The 18447-nt window shown below is 43.6% G+C and overlaps 1 protein-coding gene across 1 annotated transcript in view; it reads left to right on the top strand.

Moving 5' to 3' along the window:
• CFAP54 (cilia and flagella associated protein 54) overlaps nt 1–18447 on the top strand; it is a 311880-nt gene that overhangs the window by 153791 nt on the left and 139642 nt on the right. The window contains 3 exon segments of the mRNA XM_054987752.1: nt 5250–5392; nt 8800–8974; nt 10045–10234. Of these exon segments, the coding sequence (XP_054843727.1) occupies nt 5250–5392; nt 8800–8974; nt 10045–10234 (508 nt within the window).

Below are 18447 nucleotides of genomic sequence, written 5' to 3'. Positions count from 1 at the left end.
TTTCCACTGTGGGGAAGACTTCCACACAGCAGAAACACATGGATTGGGGCTGCCAATAGCCACAGCCACAGTCCGGCTACACCACACACACCCAAGAAACCCATCAGAAGACCCCCCCCCCCCAAAAACCTAACCACCCCTGCAGTAACTGGCCAGGGGAGGGCCTCCTCTGCTCAGATGAAGGGACAGCCGCAGCAATCCCACCTCCCCCTCCCCTCCACCCCTCTAGACTTGCCTCTTGCCTTTCCCCCAGGGCCCCTCTCAGCTTTTCTATTAGCCATTCCTTAAACCTAAGCTAACTACCTGATTTATAAAACCCCCAAATTTACAACTTTTTTTCAAGTGTCTAACCTATCTACCTATTTCTAAGTCTTTTTTTCTTGTGCCCTATTACTATTGGAGATGGTCTGCTAAGTGTCTTTTTAAATGACCCTATTTATTTTTGGGGACCTAAATCTACCAAACAGCTAAATTCCTCTTCAGGAATCTAGATGGCCCTAAACCCCAATATAAAGGAAGGCCTATCACACAACTACTATGCCCTGCCTGGCTCCAAGGGTGCCAGAGATGGACAGAGAAATCCTACTTAAAGAGGAACCACTAATGGGCAGCCTATTTGTGTGTGTGTATAGATATAGATATAGATATAGATATATAGATATAGATATAGATATAGATATAGATATAGATATAGATATAGATAAAATAAACGGAACCTAAGTCTAACTAGATCTTCTCCTAATGAAGCATACTTAATGGGGAAAAGTAATCTTCGTTCCCTAACAATTTATTTTGGAGGGCAATCTTAATCAATGACACATGACAGCAGCCTACCAGTAGCCTACCTAATTCCACTCTGTTTAAATCTAAAGTAATTATGAGGAAACAAATACTGCTATAACTGCGAAAACACACACAACAACCCAACAAGCAACTAGCAAACAACAAACCTTTACTTTAAAACTCAAACTATGAGGAACACCAACTCTAACAACAACAGTTAAATTTGCAAGGCAACAGCTATCAACAGTAAAAAAAACTACCTAATCACCCAAGTTTGCCCCCTCTGAACCCAAACTCCTCCCCCCCCACACACACAGATCAAAGAAGCAATAAGCAAATTTAATTTAAATTAAAAACTCAGGCCCAACCCCTTAAATACAGCAAATAAAATCAGAACCCACAAGCAAGCCCCCACCTGAACTGGACCTTGAACTACCTGTATAAAAACAATGTGGAACCAACCAACTGTAACTATAAACAACAAACTATAACAAGTACAACTGTAAACAACAAATACCAACAGCAACTATTCTAACAACTCAGAACACCAACTGCAGCAAAGAAGCAAGGAAAGAAACTTTAAAAGTAACTAAAACTCAGTCCCCGACCCCCAATTAATCACAGCAACTCAAATAGAAACCCCAGGAAAGCACCCCCCCAAAGAAAGCCCACCTACTCCCACTCCCACCCATGCACCCTACAGAAAACTCGCAAAGAAGCCAAAAAAATATTTAAAAGTACCTTCACAAACTCAGCCCCCCCCCAATTAATCACAGCAACTCAAATAGAAACCCTAGGAAAGCGCCCCCCAAAGAAAGCCCACCCGCTGGGAAATTAAATGGCTAAGGCCCCCTGCCACACACACACACAGACCCACTCAGCCACACACACAGAAAACTTAAACAGCACAGATGAAACACTTACAACTCGGCAACACAACAGCAGGTACACAATAGTTAATAAAATTATATGGCTAAGCCACTCACTCACTCCAAAACAAGCCACACACAGAGAAAACTTAAGCACAGATAAAACACTTAGTAATAGTATACTCAATCCCCTCTAAACACAACTCATCAACAGAACAGCAATTATACAGCAGTTAACAAAATTAAATTGGCTAAGCCCCCCACCACCACACTCACAGTCCCACTCACTCACTCCAAAACAAGCCACTCACACAGAAACCCCAGACAATATAAGAAGACAGTAAGGCTAAGCTTAAAAAAAAATCTCAGTGGAAAATTCCCCCTCCCCCCAAATCAGGGCCTAGGACAGACACTCAAGCCAAACACAATCAAACCAAGAAAGGCCACAACCAAGCAGGAAACCCCATTCAATCCAAACTAACAGGACAAAAACAGTAAAGCAAAAGTAAGAAACTCAAACCAAGCCCCACCCCCAAACAGGCCCCAGAGCAGACAGGTCAAACGCACTATCACTCAAGGCCATAAGCAAGTAGGGATTTTTTAAAAAAAAAATTAAAATGCAAACTTAAAAAAACCCCTTCCCTATCCCCCCAACCACCCCCTCTCCCAAAGAGAAAAGAACCCTGTACTGTCCTACTAGTCAGATGCAGGTCCAGTCAGCAGCACAACAGGTGTCCAGCAGAAGTCCAACAGCAGGGCAGGGAATCCACTCCAGAAGTCCAAGTCACTCTCTCACAGCCCCAAGCCAGACAGAAAGAGACAAGCCAGCAGGTACCAGTCTCTCGAAGTCTCTACGCCAGGCCAAAGTGGAAGCTAGCTAAAGGCAAGCCTCCAATTTAAAGCCCTGCAGAATTTCAAAAAAGGCACTCTCCTTCCAGAGAATCCCTATTGGCTGAAAGGAGAATCCTGCTACAGGATTGGCCACTCCTAACTCCCCCCTCTCTTCCCTGATCCCCCTGCCTCCTTCCCCCTTGCACTCACTCACTCCTCCTCACCCCTCCCAACCTGTACATTTGGAGGAAATCTCTCAGCTGACTTTGCTGGCTGCTTGCATTTCATTGCAAGCATTGCAAACAGCCAGAAAAGCAAGTTTAAGCTTCCCGCCTTTTTTGCTAGATGGGAGGGGTAAGGAGGAGGTTGGAGTGAGTCACTCTTTCTCCCCCCTCCCCTCAACTAAGAAAGCGCGGGAGGCTTGAAATTGCTACAGAACTTTGCCTGCTGTTTAATCCGAATTGGAATCCCGAAGCATACATGCCTAAATGGCACACTGTACCAGAGCCTCAGCAGCCTTTTATACTTCTTTCAGAAATGCCCTACTTCCTTTCTGATTCCCTTTTTTCTTAAAGCTGGTGCTAGCAGGTCTGAAGAAGTCCTGATGCACTATTCAGAAGACTAATATTTCAACTCCTGTAATTGTTGTGCCTTACCTTACTGCTTATGACAATTGCTTTTTACCTACCTGCTATATTGACCAGCAGAAAAAAATGTAATTTATTTCCTTCTTTTCTTAGGATTCTTGTGAACTAGAAGAGATTTTGAAGAAACAAAAGAAATGCATGAGTGCCCCTAATTAGCTTATCAGAATTTATTTTTACGTAGTCAGTAGGCAGGGCAGTCTTCTTTATGAGTATTGCTGCCATTTAAACCGTACTGGTGCTTCATATACTCTGAGCAAATATCACTCATTATTGTGAATGACCAGACAGGGTCATGCTGAAATAATTCCACTTATAGTGAAGCAGCTTCCCTGTTCTGCTTTTTCCAAGTTTCTTCTTTTTTTCCCAGTCTCATACTGTCATTAACAGTGAACTTTAGCTGCAGATTTTTTTTTGTTGGACTTTGTATTGTATTGTCATTTTAAGTTTAGTCAGGCTCTTCACATTTCATTTTGATAGTTAGTCCAAAGCCTCTTTCTTTGTCATAAACCTCTTTACTGATATGTAGATAACGGAATTTCCTTTGTTACTTCTTCATAGTCTTATGCATCATGCTTTGTGCCAGCACAGAGCTGTGATTTGTAAACTTCTGGAGTTAGCTTTTAGATGCAAAAAAATTCTTCTCGAGTGACAGTGCAGACTGTACATGAAGAGGAGGAGACACACTTTTCTGCTCAGTTCCTTTTTTTTCAGCCATAGCAACAGCCAGTGTCTAGAAACTTCTTCAAGAGTTCTTTCTCTTTAAAGCTGCTTTGGCTTCAGATCTATATTAATAGTTCATAGTTTGTTCTCTGTCAGTGTTAAAAATTCATGCAGCAGGTGAGAAAAAATTGGGCTTTGGGCCCTGCTGTGCTTTGTTAGTATCTTGAAGTATGGCTGAAGCTTCAACCTCTGTGTGTGCTTCCGCTACCTTCTCCATTGATAACAACTGAGCCATTTTCAGTCTCATCTGAGGAGTGTGTTCATTAAAAAAAAAACCCTGAAGGCAGAATCTCCAAGCCCTGTTAAGCAGAAGAAAAAGCAGAAGCACTGTACTCTTCCTCTTCACAAGTTCTGGCGAAATGTCAGGATGTCCCTGCACTGGACTTGACTTCATAGCTGCCTGAGCTCCTGTTGGAACCTCTGCCTATCCTGGAGTGATGTCAGTCCTCCTGAAGGCCACTTCCCTGCACAGGCAGACATAGGTTGATTGTGCCATGGCAGCAAATAATCCAATTGTTAGCTGACAACACTTGCAAGCTACAGTTTGTGATCATGCTAGTATATAGACGATCACGTGTGTGTGTGTGTGGGGGGGGTCATTTGGATATGACATTACAGAAATGAGTTTTTAAGGGGAACAGAGGGGAAATTCAAATTATGTGAACATTTCATGCAACAGGAAGTTTTCCTGCACAAGCTCCGTTGAATTGACTGTACTGATCACCTTGAATCTCAGTGAGAAAGGTGGATTATAAATAACACAAATAAATAAATTCTCCTCAGCATTGGGCTTCTTTATCAGAGGGGCAATTAGAAGATTCTCCAAAGATGACTATGCAGCCATGATGTGCGTCTTTTGGCCCTGAGCCCTCCCTCTTTGATGTGGCACCCTCAGTAGTTGTGTCAGTGCTTTGTGTGTGACTCTTCACCTGATTCCTTCTCTCTGAATGGAATCTTGGCACTGTGAATACAAGGACAGGTTCTTCTTTTGCCCTATCTCATCTAGATTTCTCTTCAGATTGCATAAATACTTCACCTTTAACTAAAGGTTTCTGTGCTTCAGACTGTCTCTCTTTGGGGCAGATATTTTCACAACAAAAGCTAACGCCAGAAGTTTCTGAATTGTAGCTTTGTACATGCAGAAAGTCTATTAGTGTGTGAATGCAAAGATGTCCACTCAAAGAATAACAGTTGCTGATAAGCAATCTGGGTTACCTTCCCTGGAAGATCTAACAGAAGGAGGAATTCAATGAAGTATGCAAGACCCAAGCCAGCTATGACTTTAAAGATCAAAATTAGTATTAAAGTATTTGGAGAATAATTATGATGCAGTCTTGGTTATCTTTTTTAAAGAATGTTTTTTTCTCTCTGTTTTTAAATAATTTTTTAAATTATTCAGATATGAAGATCTAGACCCCGAAAAATTCTCCTTAAACAACTCAGGCACCATAGTGGTGCGAGCAGCAGTACAGGAGGTAGTAAAGGTTAAAAGCACTCCAGTTTTAAAAGCAATACCATCAGGAAAATTCAGGAAAAAAACTGGTAAGTGATATAAATGGAAATAAGTATCATATTTACAATCTTGCCTTATTCAACTGCCTATTTAAAACACACTCAATTTCTATCACACAAGCTTTAGGACAGGTAAAAGTAACCTACTTCTGTATGTTTTTTGGAATGATTTAAAAGATCGCAAGATTTGTACATAATGTAACAGTTAACAGGTCTGGTTTAATATGGGCTTAAACGCACCTCCAAAAGAGCACTTGGTTCACTGAGTCCTGTTTGCCATCTCCGCCCTAGTTCATTGTGCTTTGCATCTAGACCTCATCCAAAAGCTGAGCTTTCATCTGAATCCATTCTATTCTTAAACCTTGGTGTATATTCTGAGCTCTGTCCACTACCACTTACAGACTTATCTTCCTGTTCTTTAATCTCTTGCTTCAAAAAACCCTGGTGCATCTGCTCATGGTCTTGTTTTGTTGCATCCAACGTTGCCTTTCTGCTCTGGGGAGTTCTGGTGCCTGATCCTTGCCTGTAGTTCCTCATTTCATTCCATTTCATCCCATCATCCTATCGGAATGTTCTGAGGAGTTTAGGTCATGTCTGTCCTTCCTTATGCTCTTGAACCCTTGGCACATCCTGAAGATTCTGATGGGTCATAGGAAAAGAGACATTTTGTAAAGGTACAATAGGCTTTATATACAAACCTTTAATCAAGGTGGGGAAGGACCTAATGTTTCATGCCTGTCCTATGAAACTATTCCTGCAAGAGTGGCAGTCTTCTCTTGCTAAAACTCTTGCAGAAGGATTTTCCACAACCTCCCTCTTTTGTTCTTTTGCTGACCTGTGCTTTAGGGTTTCCCCTAACTCTTAACTTAAGTGTTACTAAACTTAGTGGACTGAGAGAACAGTTTTATTCCATCTTCTTCCAGAGAGCCTCGTACTTGAAAATGGTCTACATATATTCTTGAACATATATGTTCAGGGTACAGAACAGGATTTCCTTTTGCTATTTTCTCTTAATCCTTTACAAATGGTCAAGAACCTTCTTGGACTGTGGTGCCTCAAGGTTGAAAACAGGTCCCCAAATGAAATGTTTATTATGTTGAATGCAATAGATATATTTTTGAGTGTTGGGAAACTGCTTCACATTAATGACTCATTCAGTTTGATACTTACTTTAGTACATACATCTTTCTCAGATATTCTGCTGCATGTTCAGTTAATAGTATTTGTATTCTTTCTTTTTTACACTTTATATTTGACTTTGCTGAAAATGTCTCTTTGGTCTTTTCCACATGGGGCTTTTTCACCAGTTTTGGCCGCATAATGCATCGTTTTCTCTACGAGGTTCACACACCGTCAAAATACCCTGATTCAGTCTCCAAACTGCTTGCAAGACTTTTTTTGTGTGTTCTGCGTGGTAAAAGGCTGCCTTGCCACCAAATTAATCTTCCTCTGGCTTTTCTGCAGCTTTCCCCCCTGTGCTCATATTTCAATGTTTTTCCCCCAGCAAAGTCAAACCAGGGCTTTTTAGAAGTGCAGAATGCATTCTTTGGTGTGAGCCCTGGCCCTGCCTTTCACCCTCCCCTTTATTCCCCTGGATCCTGCTTGGTTGAACAGTAACCAATCCATGTATTTTCCCTGAATTTTTAAAATAAATTAAATAGCAACGTTGCAATGTTGGCGCCTTAAAGAAAAAAAAACAACCCTTGCAACTGCTTGGGGCGGGGGGGGGGAATGCTGCAATATGGCTAACACAAACTTTGCAGAGAGTGCTGAATTCCACTTGATATTTTAAAGTTTTGACTTGCACTTCCTGTACTTTTTCGCCCATTCTTTTTTGGTGTTTTTTTTTTTAATTAAACAGCTATGTTGCAACATTGGTGCCATTAAAAAAAGAAAAAAAACCTTATTTTCTCTGCCAAGCAACTGAGGAAACTGGCAAGTCCTTAACCTATCAACTGAGGAAACTGATGAGTCCTCAGCCCATCCACCAATGAAACTGGTGTGATCTCAGCCAATCAGCTAATGAAACTGATGTGTCCTCAAAGTCCACAGCAGAAACAGTTTTTTTTTTCCTAGTGCAGAAATAAACAGACACCATTTTAGTTGACTCGTGCAAAGTGTAGAATTAAAGAATCGTCACAGTATGGGGCCATAACCGATGAATAAAGTGGATCCGATCCTCAGGGTTTGAATATGCAGAAAGCCCAATGTAAAGTTCACCATGTGGAAGAGGCTTTAGTTCATTTCCCAGTCTATGAACTATACATTATGATGAAAAAGGCTAACAAAATGGATTTCTTAGTATTGGCTTGCTGCCTTTTAGTTTTGTGATTCAAAGCATTTTGTTATGTAGTAAGGTTGAAGGAAGTTATGCCAGTAATCTGATGCCAGTTATTTAATGAATCTGAAGCACTAATTTTAAATGACGTTTATAGTTTGGCTACTTAGGGAATAGCAGAAGCTTAGAAACTGTCAGTTCTTCTTGACTGCAAATGTATCAAAAAATCTAATAAATTCCATAATGTACATCTGTATCACAGAGCAAAACCTTGCAGCTGATTCCAGAGAATACTGTATATATTGTTCTGTTTATTTATTATTTGTGTTTGTATGTACACAACTCCATAGCTATACATTGAATTTGTAGTGTATGTATGTATTCCAAAACAATTCTGTTGTTTCAGAACATTTCTGTGATAGGAGAATGGATTTTAAATAGGAATGTGATTCATCCTGGACACAGGCTGCCACAATGCCCTTATAGCCCACAGATAGGTTATTTAGTTCAAGTTAGCGTTTCCTGGTTTTACTTTTCTAATTAACAGCATTGTACTGTGTGCAGTCCTTAGCTGTCCCCTCTAACGGTTTCCACAGTTGTGTGGTGTCATGACATTACATGAGTAGCACTCTGTTGCATCTCTTTGAACAGCTAATTAGAAATTCTGTGTGTAAAGTTAGTCAATAGAGGTGGCATGCTATTTCCTGCCTCTATGTAGTGACCCTGAGCTTCCTTGGTGGCCTCCCATGCAAGTACTAACCAGGACTGGCCCTGCTTAGGTTCTGAGATCTGACAAGCTTGGGCTGGCCTCAGTCATTCAGATCAGAGTAATCAGATATTAGCACTTCCATATTTTGAGGCCTGCTGCAGCATGATCACTTTGATTTGTAGCTATTTCTCAGTACTGCACCACAGTTCTTGTCTTTCGCCGGCTGCTTTGGTCTAGAAGCTCAATTTTTCAGATCAAGTGTAGTGGTCACAGCCATTGAGTAACCAGAAATGGTAGAACTTTTCACTATGGTTTCATAATCATCCATTCTGGACTTTCGTTTTTCGAAGAGTACTTGTAACATTCTGAACCCTAAGAAATAATATCCTGGATATTCTGTTGCCAGATCTCTTGCACCAAGTCAGGACTTCCTTGCTCTTCTTTGTTCAGATACACTTAACCCTACTTCCCCCACCTTCTGCTCTGGTCCTTCCTTGCCTGCATCTGACCATACATTACAGAGTGCTTCCTCAGACACTGATTCCAGCTCAAGCCTACTTGACCACAGTATCTGTCTCACTCCTGAAAGTGATGCCATGACGGATCCCACCAGTCTGACTCAGCAGTCATCTTCTTTCCAGGATACAGGTGGGTTACTATATGCTGACCAGGCACCTGACAACTCTTGAAAGAATGGTGAAATAATTTGAAGTTAAGGGGGAGGGCCATCTCTCTTTGAATGTTTACTTTGAATGCAGTATATTTACAAATTTCTTAAATATCTTACTCGGTTGCTTTATTTATAAGAGATGAATCAAACTTTTCCTTCTGCCAGGCTTAGATTGTGGGGGAAGGGGTGTGTCATTTCTCCACAAATACTCCATTGAATTTTCATTTCCCTAAGAGAGTATTAGTTGTCAGTGTTGTTGGATTTTCTATGCAGGTTTTGACAGTGATAGAAGCCTCAGCCACTGAATGTGGTTGGGGAGCAAGCATTTGCAGATGAGATGGCTAGTAGTTCATGAGCAAAGGTGCATGAGATGTATGTAAAGCAGGGGTGGGCAAATTGCGGCCCGTGGGCCACATGCGGCCCGCTACAGAGTTTTTTGTGGCCCGCCAAGATAGTCAGAAAAATCCGCCTTGAACCGAGATTTGCAGCTATAGATGATATGAAATTTGCACAGTAAATAAATTGAATAAAACTACCACTATTTTATTTAATTTATATTTATTGATTTTTATGATACAATTTATACCTTTTCTGAAATGCAAAGTTAACTAATGGATGCAATCATTCTAAAAGGTGCGGCCCTCTGCTAACCTCCGCTCCCACAAAGTGGCTCCTGAGCCAAAACAATTGCCCACCCCTGATGTAAAGTATTAACAGGATAAACTGAGGAACTGATAGATGAGCCAACACACGAGGCAGATGGGAAATACTTTGGCACATACTAAGAATTAAATAGCTTCCGTTGGTCCAAATAATAGCATTCCTCAGTCCAAATAAGAGTTGTAGGCTTGGAAATTATGTTTGAAAAAGTGGAAAGTATTTCCCCCCCATAGTTTGCTGACTGTATTGCTGGGAGAATCATATGCAAATATTTTTGATATTTTGTTCTGTTGCAATATACACTGAAAATTTTGTTATTGAACCAATGTCTTTAAGAACTTGCTCTTAATATAACCAGTAATAAGTTCTTCTTTGGCTCTCAATCCAGATGAGACTTCTGAGCATAGCAGTAAATTGAATGAAAAAGATATTCCTCGATGCCAATCAGCAAGCGACAAAGGGAGTAGTGCAGTCAAAGAACGTGAACGAGCTCAGGCTTTTAGTGCTGCGGTAGAACATTTTACTAAACTATTTCTCCATCTCAGAAGAGCCGTGGTAATTTCTTCTTGAATTAACTTAATGCTTGTACTATATCAGATGAAAAAATACAGTCTTCATCAGTTCCATATTGTAATGCCTGTAACAAACCTGCCTTGGCTGCTCCTGCTCTACCCTTTCTCTTGGGCTTCATCCTTCTGCTCCGTGTTGGCCGAGAATCCAGAGTGGGGGGAGGGTGCTGGTGTTTTTAAGAATTTTCCTGCTCCTGGGAACAAGAGACTTTCCTATTTTGGAATCTTCCTCATTGTAGGCTGCCACTGGCAAAAGCAATTATTTTGACTCTGTCCCCTTTTCCTAGCCAGAAATCTGTGCATGTGCCTGTGTTTTGTGAAAGTGAAAAGTGGTTTGTGGGCTTCTTCCCTTCCCTCAGTGTTCCTATGTGTATTTTCCTTGCTGGAGCTGTCTGTGGATGCTGGCTAGTTCTAGGTAATGAAACTGAACGATCTATTAAAAGTTCATCTTTGTTCTTCTGTGCAGCCCCACTTGGGGACTGTGCATGCGCAGGCCAGCTGACTGAGAATTCTGCAATGCTTTCTAGAGCTCCAAAGGGGCCATTGCTCATGAGCCTCACAGCAACCGTTCCCACCTAAACAGTCACATGATCTAACGGTGAGCAACAGACCTCAGTTCTCTTCTTGCTGCCGCTTGAGGAAGAACTTTACTCTTGAGTTCTGCTTCGTTAGCGTTTTCTCTGGTGACTTCTTCTGGTTTTTGACTTTGGACAGTTACTGATTACGATTTCTTGGATTGCTGATTTGGATTGGACATCTTCCGTGTGTATTGACCCGGCCTGTTTGATGACATGTTTTGGATCTGCCCCTCTGTCTCTTGAGTGCCTTGGTATGTCTTCAAAGGCGCTTTTTAAGCACTGTACTCAGTGTAATATGAAGATGACCCATACTGATGCCCATGAGCTCTGCCTGTTTTGTCTGGGTGAGGGGCACAATGTGACAACATGTAAGATCTGCCAGAACTTTACTTCCAAAGCCAGGCATGATAGAAGCCAACGTCTGAGAGCTTCATTGTGGAACAAAGTGCTGGAAGGGTGAGAGGTGCTTGGGTCTCCTGCACCTAAGGAGCATGCACCACAGTTGGTATCAAGGGCAGGTGCAGCTTTGGCAGCTGCCGGGCGACAATCCAGAGCTGGTTCTGTGGTTTCCTCTAGTTCGGTTCCGACTTTGGATCCTATACGTAAGACGTCAAGTTCTGCGAGGTTGACTCCAACATCGGATCCATCAGGCAGACCACTGAGTTCTGCGAGATCGGTTCCAGCATCAGATCCAACAGGAAAAATTCCAAAGCACAGTTTGAAATTGAGGTCTGCATCGGAACCACTGGCCAAGAAGCCTAAGAAGTCAAAGCACTCTTCTCGAGAGGCTCCAGGTTTGGCCCGTTGCTCTCATTCACTGATGCCAGCACCCACCAAAGATGTGATACTGGTTATTCCTCGTACTCTGTAACTGCATCTGAACTCTCTGAGCCATTTGATGTCGGAAGGGGAGAATTCGGATCTGAGGGAAAGGTCGGAACCGAGTCAACAGGCTAAGACCGTGAATACTGAGGCCGAGCATTCACCCTGCCGTGAACAGGATGCACTGATTGAGTCATCTCCGTGTCAGGTCCGCCAGCACTCTAGCTCTTCGGTACAGTCTCATTGGAGCCAGCATGCCTCAAGAGAGAGGACCACATCAGAACCGAGAAGATCTCTCTCGACCCAGCGTCAACATGCCTGCTGTGTTTCGGCTCCATATCATTGTCAGTTGCCGGATGACTACATTGATCTGAGGCCTTCAGGTTCGAGGGAGCATAGGTGGTTGCCCCCTCCTTTTCCCGAAACATCGTTGGTATCAGAAGAGGGAGATATCAAGATGGACCGTTCTGATGTCGGTTCAGAGTCATTTTCTGATCCTTCTCCTGATGAGTATGTGGGTCCAAGTGCTAGTTTTCCATTCGAGGACCTCCGACTGTATGCAGAGCAGATGACTCGGATGGCAAAGGCTATGGACATTGACATGTCATCAGTTACTCGGAGGACAAAGGATAAGCTACTCTGTCAGATATATGGTGACACTCCGGCAGTAGTAGGATTTCCCATGTTGGAAGAATTGGAAGAAATTGTGCACAAGGTGTGGAAGACTCTTGCTAAGTTACCTGCTGCATCAAAGAGAGTGGAACAGATGTATAAAATTAAGCAAGATACGTGGCAGGCACTAATAAAGTACCCACCTCCATCCTCTCTAGTTGCAGTGATTCAGCACTGTAAGGCAGGTTCTCACTCTGTCCCACCTGACAAGGAGAGCAAGAAATTGGATACCCTGGCCAGAAGGCAGTACACAGTACACCTTAAATATGCGAATTGCCAACTATCAGACAATAATGGATGGGTATCAGCTATATCTGTGGGAGAAGTTACCATTGTATATGTCTGACCTCCTAGAAGCCAACAAGGCAGTGGTATCGTTGCTCCAGACAGAGGCTGTACAGTTATCTATACAGCAAATGAACGCAGGTAGCCACGCAATGGATACTTCAGCCAGGGGTATGGCGATTGTGGTACTTCTGAGAAGGCATGCCTGGCTCCATTCCACAGCCCTTCCGGTGGAGACAAGGGCGAAAATTGAGAGCTTACCATTTGAGGGAGATCAACTGTTTTCTTCTGTGACGGATGAAGCTCTAAAAAAGAAAAACAGACTGACGGCAAAATCTTTGGGGGTGACAGTAGCTGATAGGTCCCTACAAGCCAAGGTATTTCCCCAGGCACACCCCATATCACTATTATGGGAAGAATAAGCAATGTCAATACTTCCAGCATCAGCCCTAGAGACAGTATTCTGCCTCTCAGCAATCGAGGAGATGTAGGCAGTACAAGCCTCGTTCATCTCTTGTGCCTGCTCATCAGAAAGATCCTCAAGGCACTGCAAAACAGTTCTGAAGGGAGCAGGCGAACTCTAGTCCCTTGTTTGGAGATTGATTAGCACCTTTCCTCCCTGATTGGAGGTCAATAACAACCGACTTGTGGTTCTTGACCATTGTGAACAGTGGTTATGGACTAGAGTTCGCTGAACTACCTAAAAGTGTTTGGCCAGCAATGACAGTTAATAATACTTTACCTGAGTTGGAAGGGGAAATTCAGGCTCACTTAGCAAAGGGGGCTATTGAAGAAGTAAAAGTTGATGATTTAAGACCAAGTTTCTTCTCATGCTTCTTTTTGGTCCCGAAAAAGGATGGGGGTTTATGCCCTATCTTAGATTTAAGAGGCCTCAGTGCTTTCTTTCGGGTTTCAAAATTAAAGATGGTCACACTGTCCATTGTGTTGTCATTACTAAAGCACAGGAATTGGTTCGCGGTCCTTGATCTTAAGGACGCGTATTTTCAGATTGCAATAAGGGAGGAGCATAGGAAATATCTGGGTTTTGTGCACCATAACAGGGTGTTTCAGTATAGGGTACTTCCCTTTGCTCTCTCTACAGCACCAAGGGTTTTCGTGAAATGTATGGCACCTGTTGTGGCCTTCCTGAGAGAACAAGGGTGTACTGTTTTTCCCTATTTAGATGATTGGCTGGTAGTAGCGCCTACAAGGGAGAAATTAGTACATGACTTTAATAAGGTGGTGCAAACCTGTGGAAGATTGGGCTTTCTTATAAATGTTGAGAAGTCCAAGCTAGAGCCCAGTCAAAGGGTGTCCTACATTGGGGCAGTGCTAAACTCCTCCTTTTCAAGAGCTCTTCTGCCACAGGAGAGAGCGAGGTCGATTAAATCTTTGATTTCACTTGTGAACAGGAACCGTTTTCAGCCAGTGCGTACCATACAGCACCTGTTGGGATACATGGCATCTACTATGTCAGTGGTACCCTTTGCCAGACTGCAGATGAGACCATTACAGAACTGGTTGTTAGAAAATATAAGCCCTCAGAACATGTACCTTCAGTGAAGTTTTCAATACCAAGCGGGGGTTGTCCATTCTCTGGCATGGTGAGTTGATGATCAAAATCTATTTAAAGGAGTGGCCTTTGGCTATCCTCATCATGATGCGGTTGTAACAACAGATGCTTCCCTGGTGGGGTGGGGTGTGCACTGTAATGGTATGCTCGTTTAGCGTAGTTGGTCTGAAAAGGAATTAGGGTTACACATTAACCTATTGGAATTAAGAGCTATACGATTTGCACTTGTTTCACTTGCAGGCTTCCTATGAAATCGGAATGTATTGGTACAAACGGACAACACCACTGCGATGTACTGTGTAAATCATCAAGGTGGTACTGCATCCCTAAAGCTCTGCAAAGAATCTGTGACTCTATGGTACTGGACAATTGCAATTGCAACACTGTTCAGGCAATCCATATTGTGGGTACAGACAATGTAAAAGTGGATGTTCTCAGCAGAGTCATTGTATCAAACCACGAATGGGAGTTAAACAACAAATACCTAATTCATATTTTCGACCAGTGGGGTACACTGGAGATAGATGTATTTGCGACATCAAGCAATGCAAAAACCAGGGTGTTTTGCTTCAGGGCAGGAAACGGCCCTCTGTCCACTGGGGATGCATTCCAGATCACATAGAAAAACGGCTTTCATTATATGTTTCCCCCAATCCCTCTCTTAACAAGAGTCCTATGCTAAATAGAGAGGGAAAACCCCAATTGTATACTAGTAGCACCGTTTTGGCCCAGGCAGGTACGGTTGCCCAAACTTGTACAGCTGTCCAAACAGATGTATGTCAGGTTGCCAAGACAGCCAGATTTACTGTACAATGGGGGGCTGTTTCACCACAACCCGGACAGTCTACATCTAATGGCGTGGCTGATTCACTTGCACTGTTAGACTGTTCGGCTCAGGTTAAGGAGGTCCTTCTAAATGCTAGAAGACCTTCAACAAGAAAGTCTTATGCAGCTAAATGGGCTAGGTTTTTAGCTTGAACAGAAGTTAGTGGTGTGTCAGCTGTGTCTTGCCCATTAAATCTCATATTTGTTTATTTATGTGACTTAAAATCGAATGGGCTGAGTGTGACATCGCTAAAATTACATTTGGCAGCTATCACTTCAGTGCATCAACCAGTGGAAGGGCGCTCTGTATTCTCTCATGCGGGTTTGCGCCAGTTTATGAGGGGAATGTGCAATCTCTATTCACCAGTAACATTGCCTGTCCCTCAATGGTCGTTGTCTCTGGTGTTGGCACGGCTGATGTTATCACCCTTTGAGCTGTTAGCTACCTGTTCCTTGAATGTTTTATCTTACAAGGTGTGCTGGAATGCAGGCAGGGAGTCTGCCACGAGCTTCTCTAAAAGTTCAGAGTTCAACCAAGCCGACCAGGGAGCAAGCATAGTCCAGGGAGCCGAATTCAAAGGTCAGAACCAATAAAGCAGTCAGAGAAGAGCTGGGTCGCAGTAGAGCGAGGCGGGTCTGTGCGCAGGTGCTTCTGCAACGAGGGAAAGGGCGTCCTGGCTTAAGAGCTCTCACCTTCAGGGCAGTGCTGCATCCTGTTAAGACTCAAGGTCATTACGCCGCTGTTTGAGTGCCTGAAGCCTTGCACTTCGCCTCCTTTCCTGTGCAGCAAGACGCTGCTCAGGGGAGCTGGGTGGAGATGTTGCCATGGTCTCCAGTGCTGGTGCAGGTAAGGGAACAGCCTCTGTCTCTGAGTCTGCCCTGGATTCCTCAGCCTGCTCCGGCAAGGGTTCCTGCTGTTCCATTCCCTGCTGGTCTTCCAAGCGGCTGACTCTGGAGGGGCTTGGCATATCCCCACTCCTGTCGTCCTCCCTGAGGTCTTCATCCTCTGAGGACTCAGAGCCCACGACACAAGGTGGCATTTTTAGTAGCTGTCACCTCTGCTAGGAGAGTGAGTGAGTTGGCAGCACTCAGGGTTGACCCCCTATTCCTGAAATTCCACCCTAATAAGGTGGTGCTCGGGACTAGTTTGCAGTTTTTGCCAAACTGCATTTCATTTATCGCAGGAAATTTCCCTGCCTGTGTTTTTTCCGAACCCTGTGACGAAAGGAGAAAGAGCTTTGATTTGAAAAGATTTGAAAAGAACTTTAGCTTTTTATTTAGATAGAACAAAATCTTTTAGAAATACCACACATCTGTTTGTTTGCTTTGGTGGTGTGAATAAGGGAAAGAAAGCTTCTGCACAGATGGTGTCACGATGGGTGGTGCTTGCCATTGAGAAAGCATACAGCATGGCTGGTATACCATGTTCTTTGAAAATGAAAGCTCATTCCGCAAGGTCACAGGCAACGTTTTCGGCCCTGATTAGGGGTGTCCCCTTTGTACAGATTTGTAAAGCAGCAATGTGAGCTTCCGCTTACACTTGTAAAACAGTACGCAGTGGATGTGAATGCAAACCAGGACGTGATAGTTGCAAGATCTGTCTTGCACTCTCTCTTTACCTAAAAAAAAGAAAAGAAAAAAAGGAGGTTGTTAGATGAGAGGTTACAGGTTGCAACTCTCAGGTAGTTACTTTGTTCAAGGTTTGTCATTATTGCCTGAAGTCTGCATACTGTTCAAGCTCGATGTTATATAGTGTTACAGTTTTTACTCATGCAGTTATGGTTGCTCTGTTGCATACTGTTCAATAAAATTGAGTTGGAGATTCACCCCGCCTCTTTGTGGTGTATAGCTTGGTACTCTCCCATGTGGGACTTCACAGAAGAACAAAGATGAAAACAGGGTTACACTCACCTGTAACTTCTGTTCATCGAGTTCTTCTGTACAGACACACATGCCTTCCCTCCTACCCCACTGTGAACTCTCTGGTCGATCCAGTTGTTAGTCGTGGTGGCATGTGGAAGAACTGAGGGAAGGGGCTGTTGCTCACCGTTAGATTACATGACCATTTAGGTGGGAATGGTTGCTGTGAGGCTCGTGAGCAACGGCCCCTTTGGAGCTCTAGAAAGTGTTGTAGAATTCTCTGTCGGCTGGCCTGCACACGCGCAGTCCCTATGAGTGTCTGCACAGAAGAACTCAATGAACAGAAGTTACAGGTGAGTGTGACCCTATTTTCTCCCCAAACCTTGTGACTGGCTTATGAACCCCTTAGTTGATCAAGTACAGGTTGACGAGATTCGTTTTCGTTTTCTCAGCCATGTCGGACGCTCCTCTCGCTGGCTCGAGAGGAAGCGGCCGAGCACCCTGTCCGGGCGGCTGATCTGCGAAGATTAGCCCCCAAAACTCCCAGTGAGGGAGGCTGGGTCCGGGACGCTGCGGGAAGAGCCTCCCGGAATCAATGCGGGGGGTTAATTGCCCGTTTGTCCCTACGGAGGCCGGCGGACGTGCGCGGCGCCTCGAGTGCTGCCGGGCCATGAGAAACGGCAAAGAGCAGAACTAGGCGAGAGCCTACAAGCAAGCGAATTCCTTCTGTTATTACAAGCGCACGTGAAGGAGAGGTGAGATCTGAAGCTAAGAAGGCTCACTCTTCCCCTTTGCTGAGTTCCAAAATTTGGTTGGCGCCCCCCCCCCAAAATGGCAACAAAAAAACAAAGTCCTGCCCTTGGCAAGTCAGTTTTGGCTGCCTTAAAGGGAGAATCGCTGGAGGAAATAATACGGAGGGCGGTTGGTGAAGCTATAAAACCCTTTGTTGACAAGCTGAATGAAACAGATCAAAGGGTGGGCTTAATTGAGAGCGAAGTGAAAACCATCAAGGAAGCAGCGGGGGGGGCAGAGAAGTCTGCTCGGGAAAGTGCGTCACTCGTGAAGGCTACGAATAAAGAGCTTAAACTGGTGGAGAATCAGTTGATCGGGCTACAAGTGGAACGAACACAGACAATTTTGCGCCTCCAGAATGTGAAAGAGGAGGAAAATGAGGATTTATGGGGTCTCGGAACTATTGGCGACACCCGCGAGGGCAACTAAAGAAGAAGTAAAAAGCGCCATTTTGGAAGCCCGTCGGGCTACCTCAAAATATGCAATGAAGCGTCAGTTGCCGCGCGAGATCATCATCAATTTTTCATCTAAGAGGATCCGGGACACTATCCTATACAATTCATACAATGTGGATTTGGACTTCTTGGGCAACAAAATTAAGATATTGAAAGACGTCCCATTTCTAGTTCGGAAAAGACGTTTTAAGTATAAAAAGTTCGCAGCTCTTCTGAGAGAACGGGGAATAAAGTACAAATGGTTATTCCCGGAAGGAATCTGGTTCAGCCGTAAAGATCAAGCCTTTAAGATATTATCAGAAGATCAACTAAGGGATTTTGAGGACAGGAACCCAGA

This window comes from Eublepharis macularius, chromosome 9 (assembly GCF_028583425.1).
Source record: "Eublepharis macularius isolate TG4126 chromosome 9, MPM_Emac_v1.0, whole genome shotgun sequence".
In the NCBI taxonomy this organism is placed as follows: domain Eukaryota; kingdom Metazoa; phylum Chordata; class Lepidosauria; order Squamata; family Eublepharidae; genus Eublepharis; species Eublepharis macularius.
Note: the sequence above shows the minus strand (reverse complement) of the source record. Positions and strands in the feature narration are given on the sequence as shown.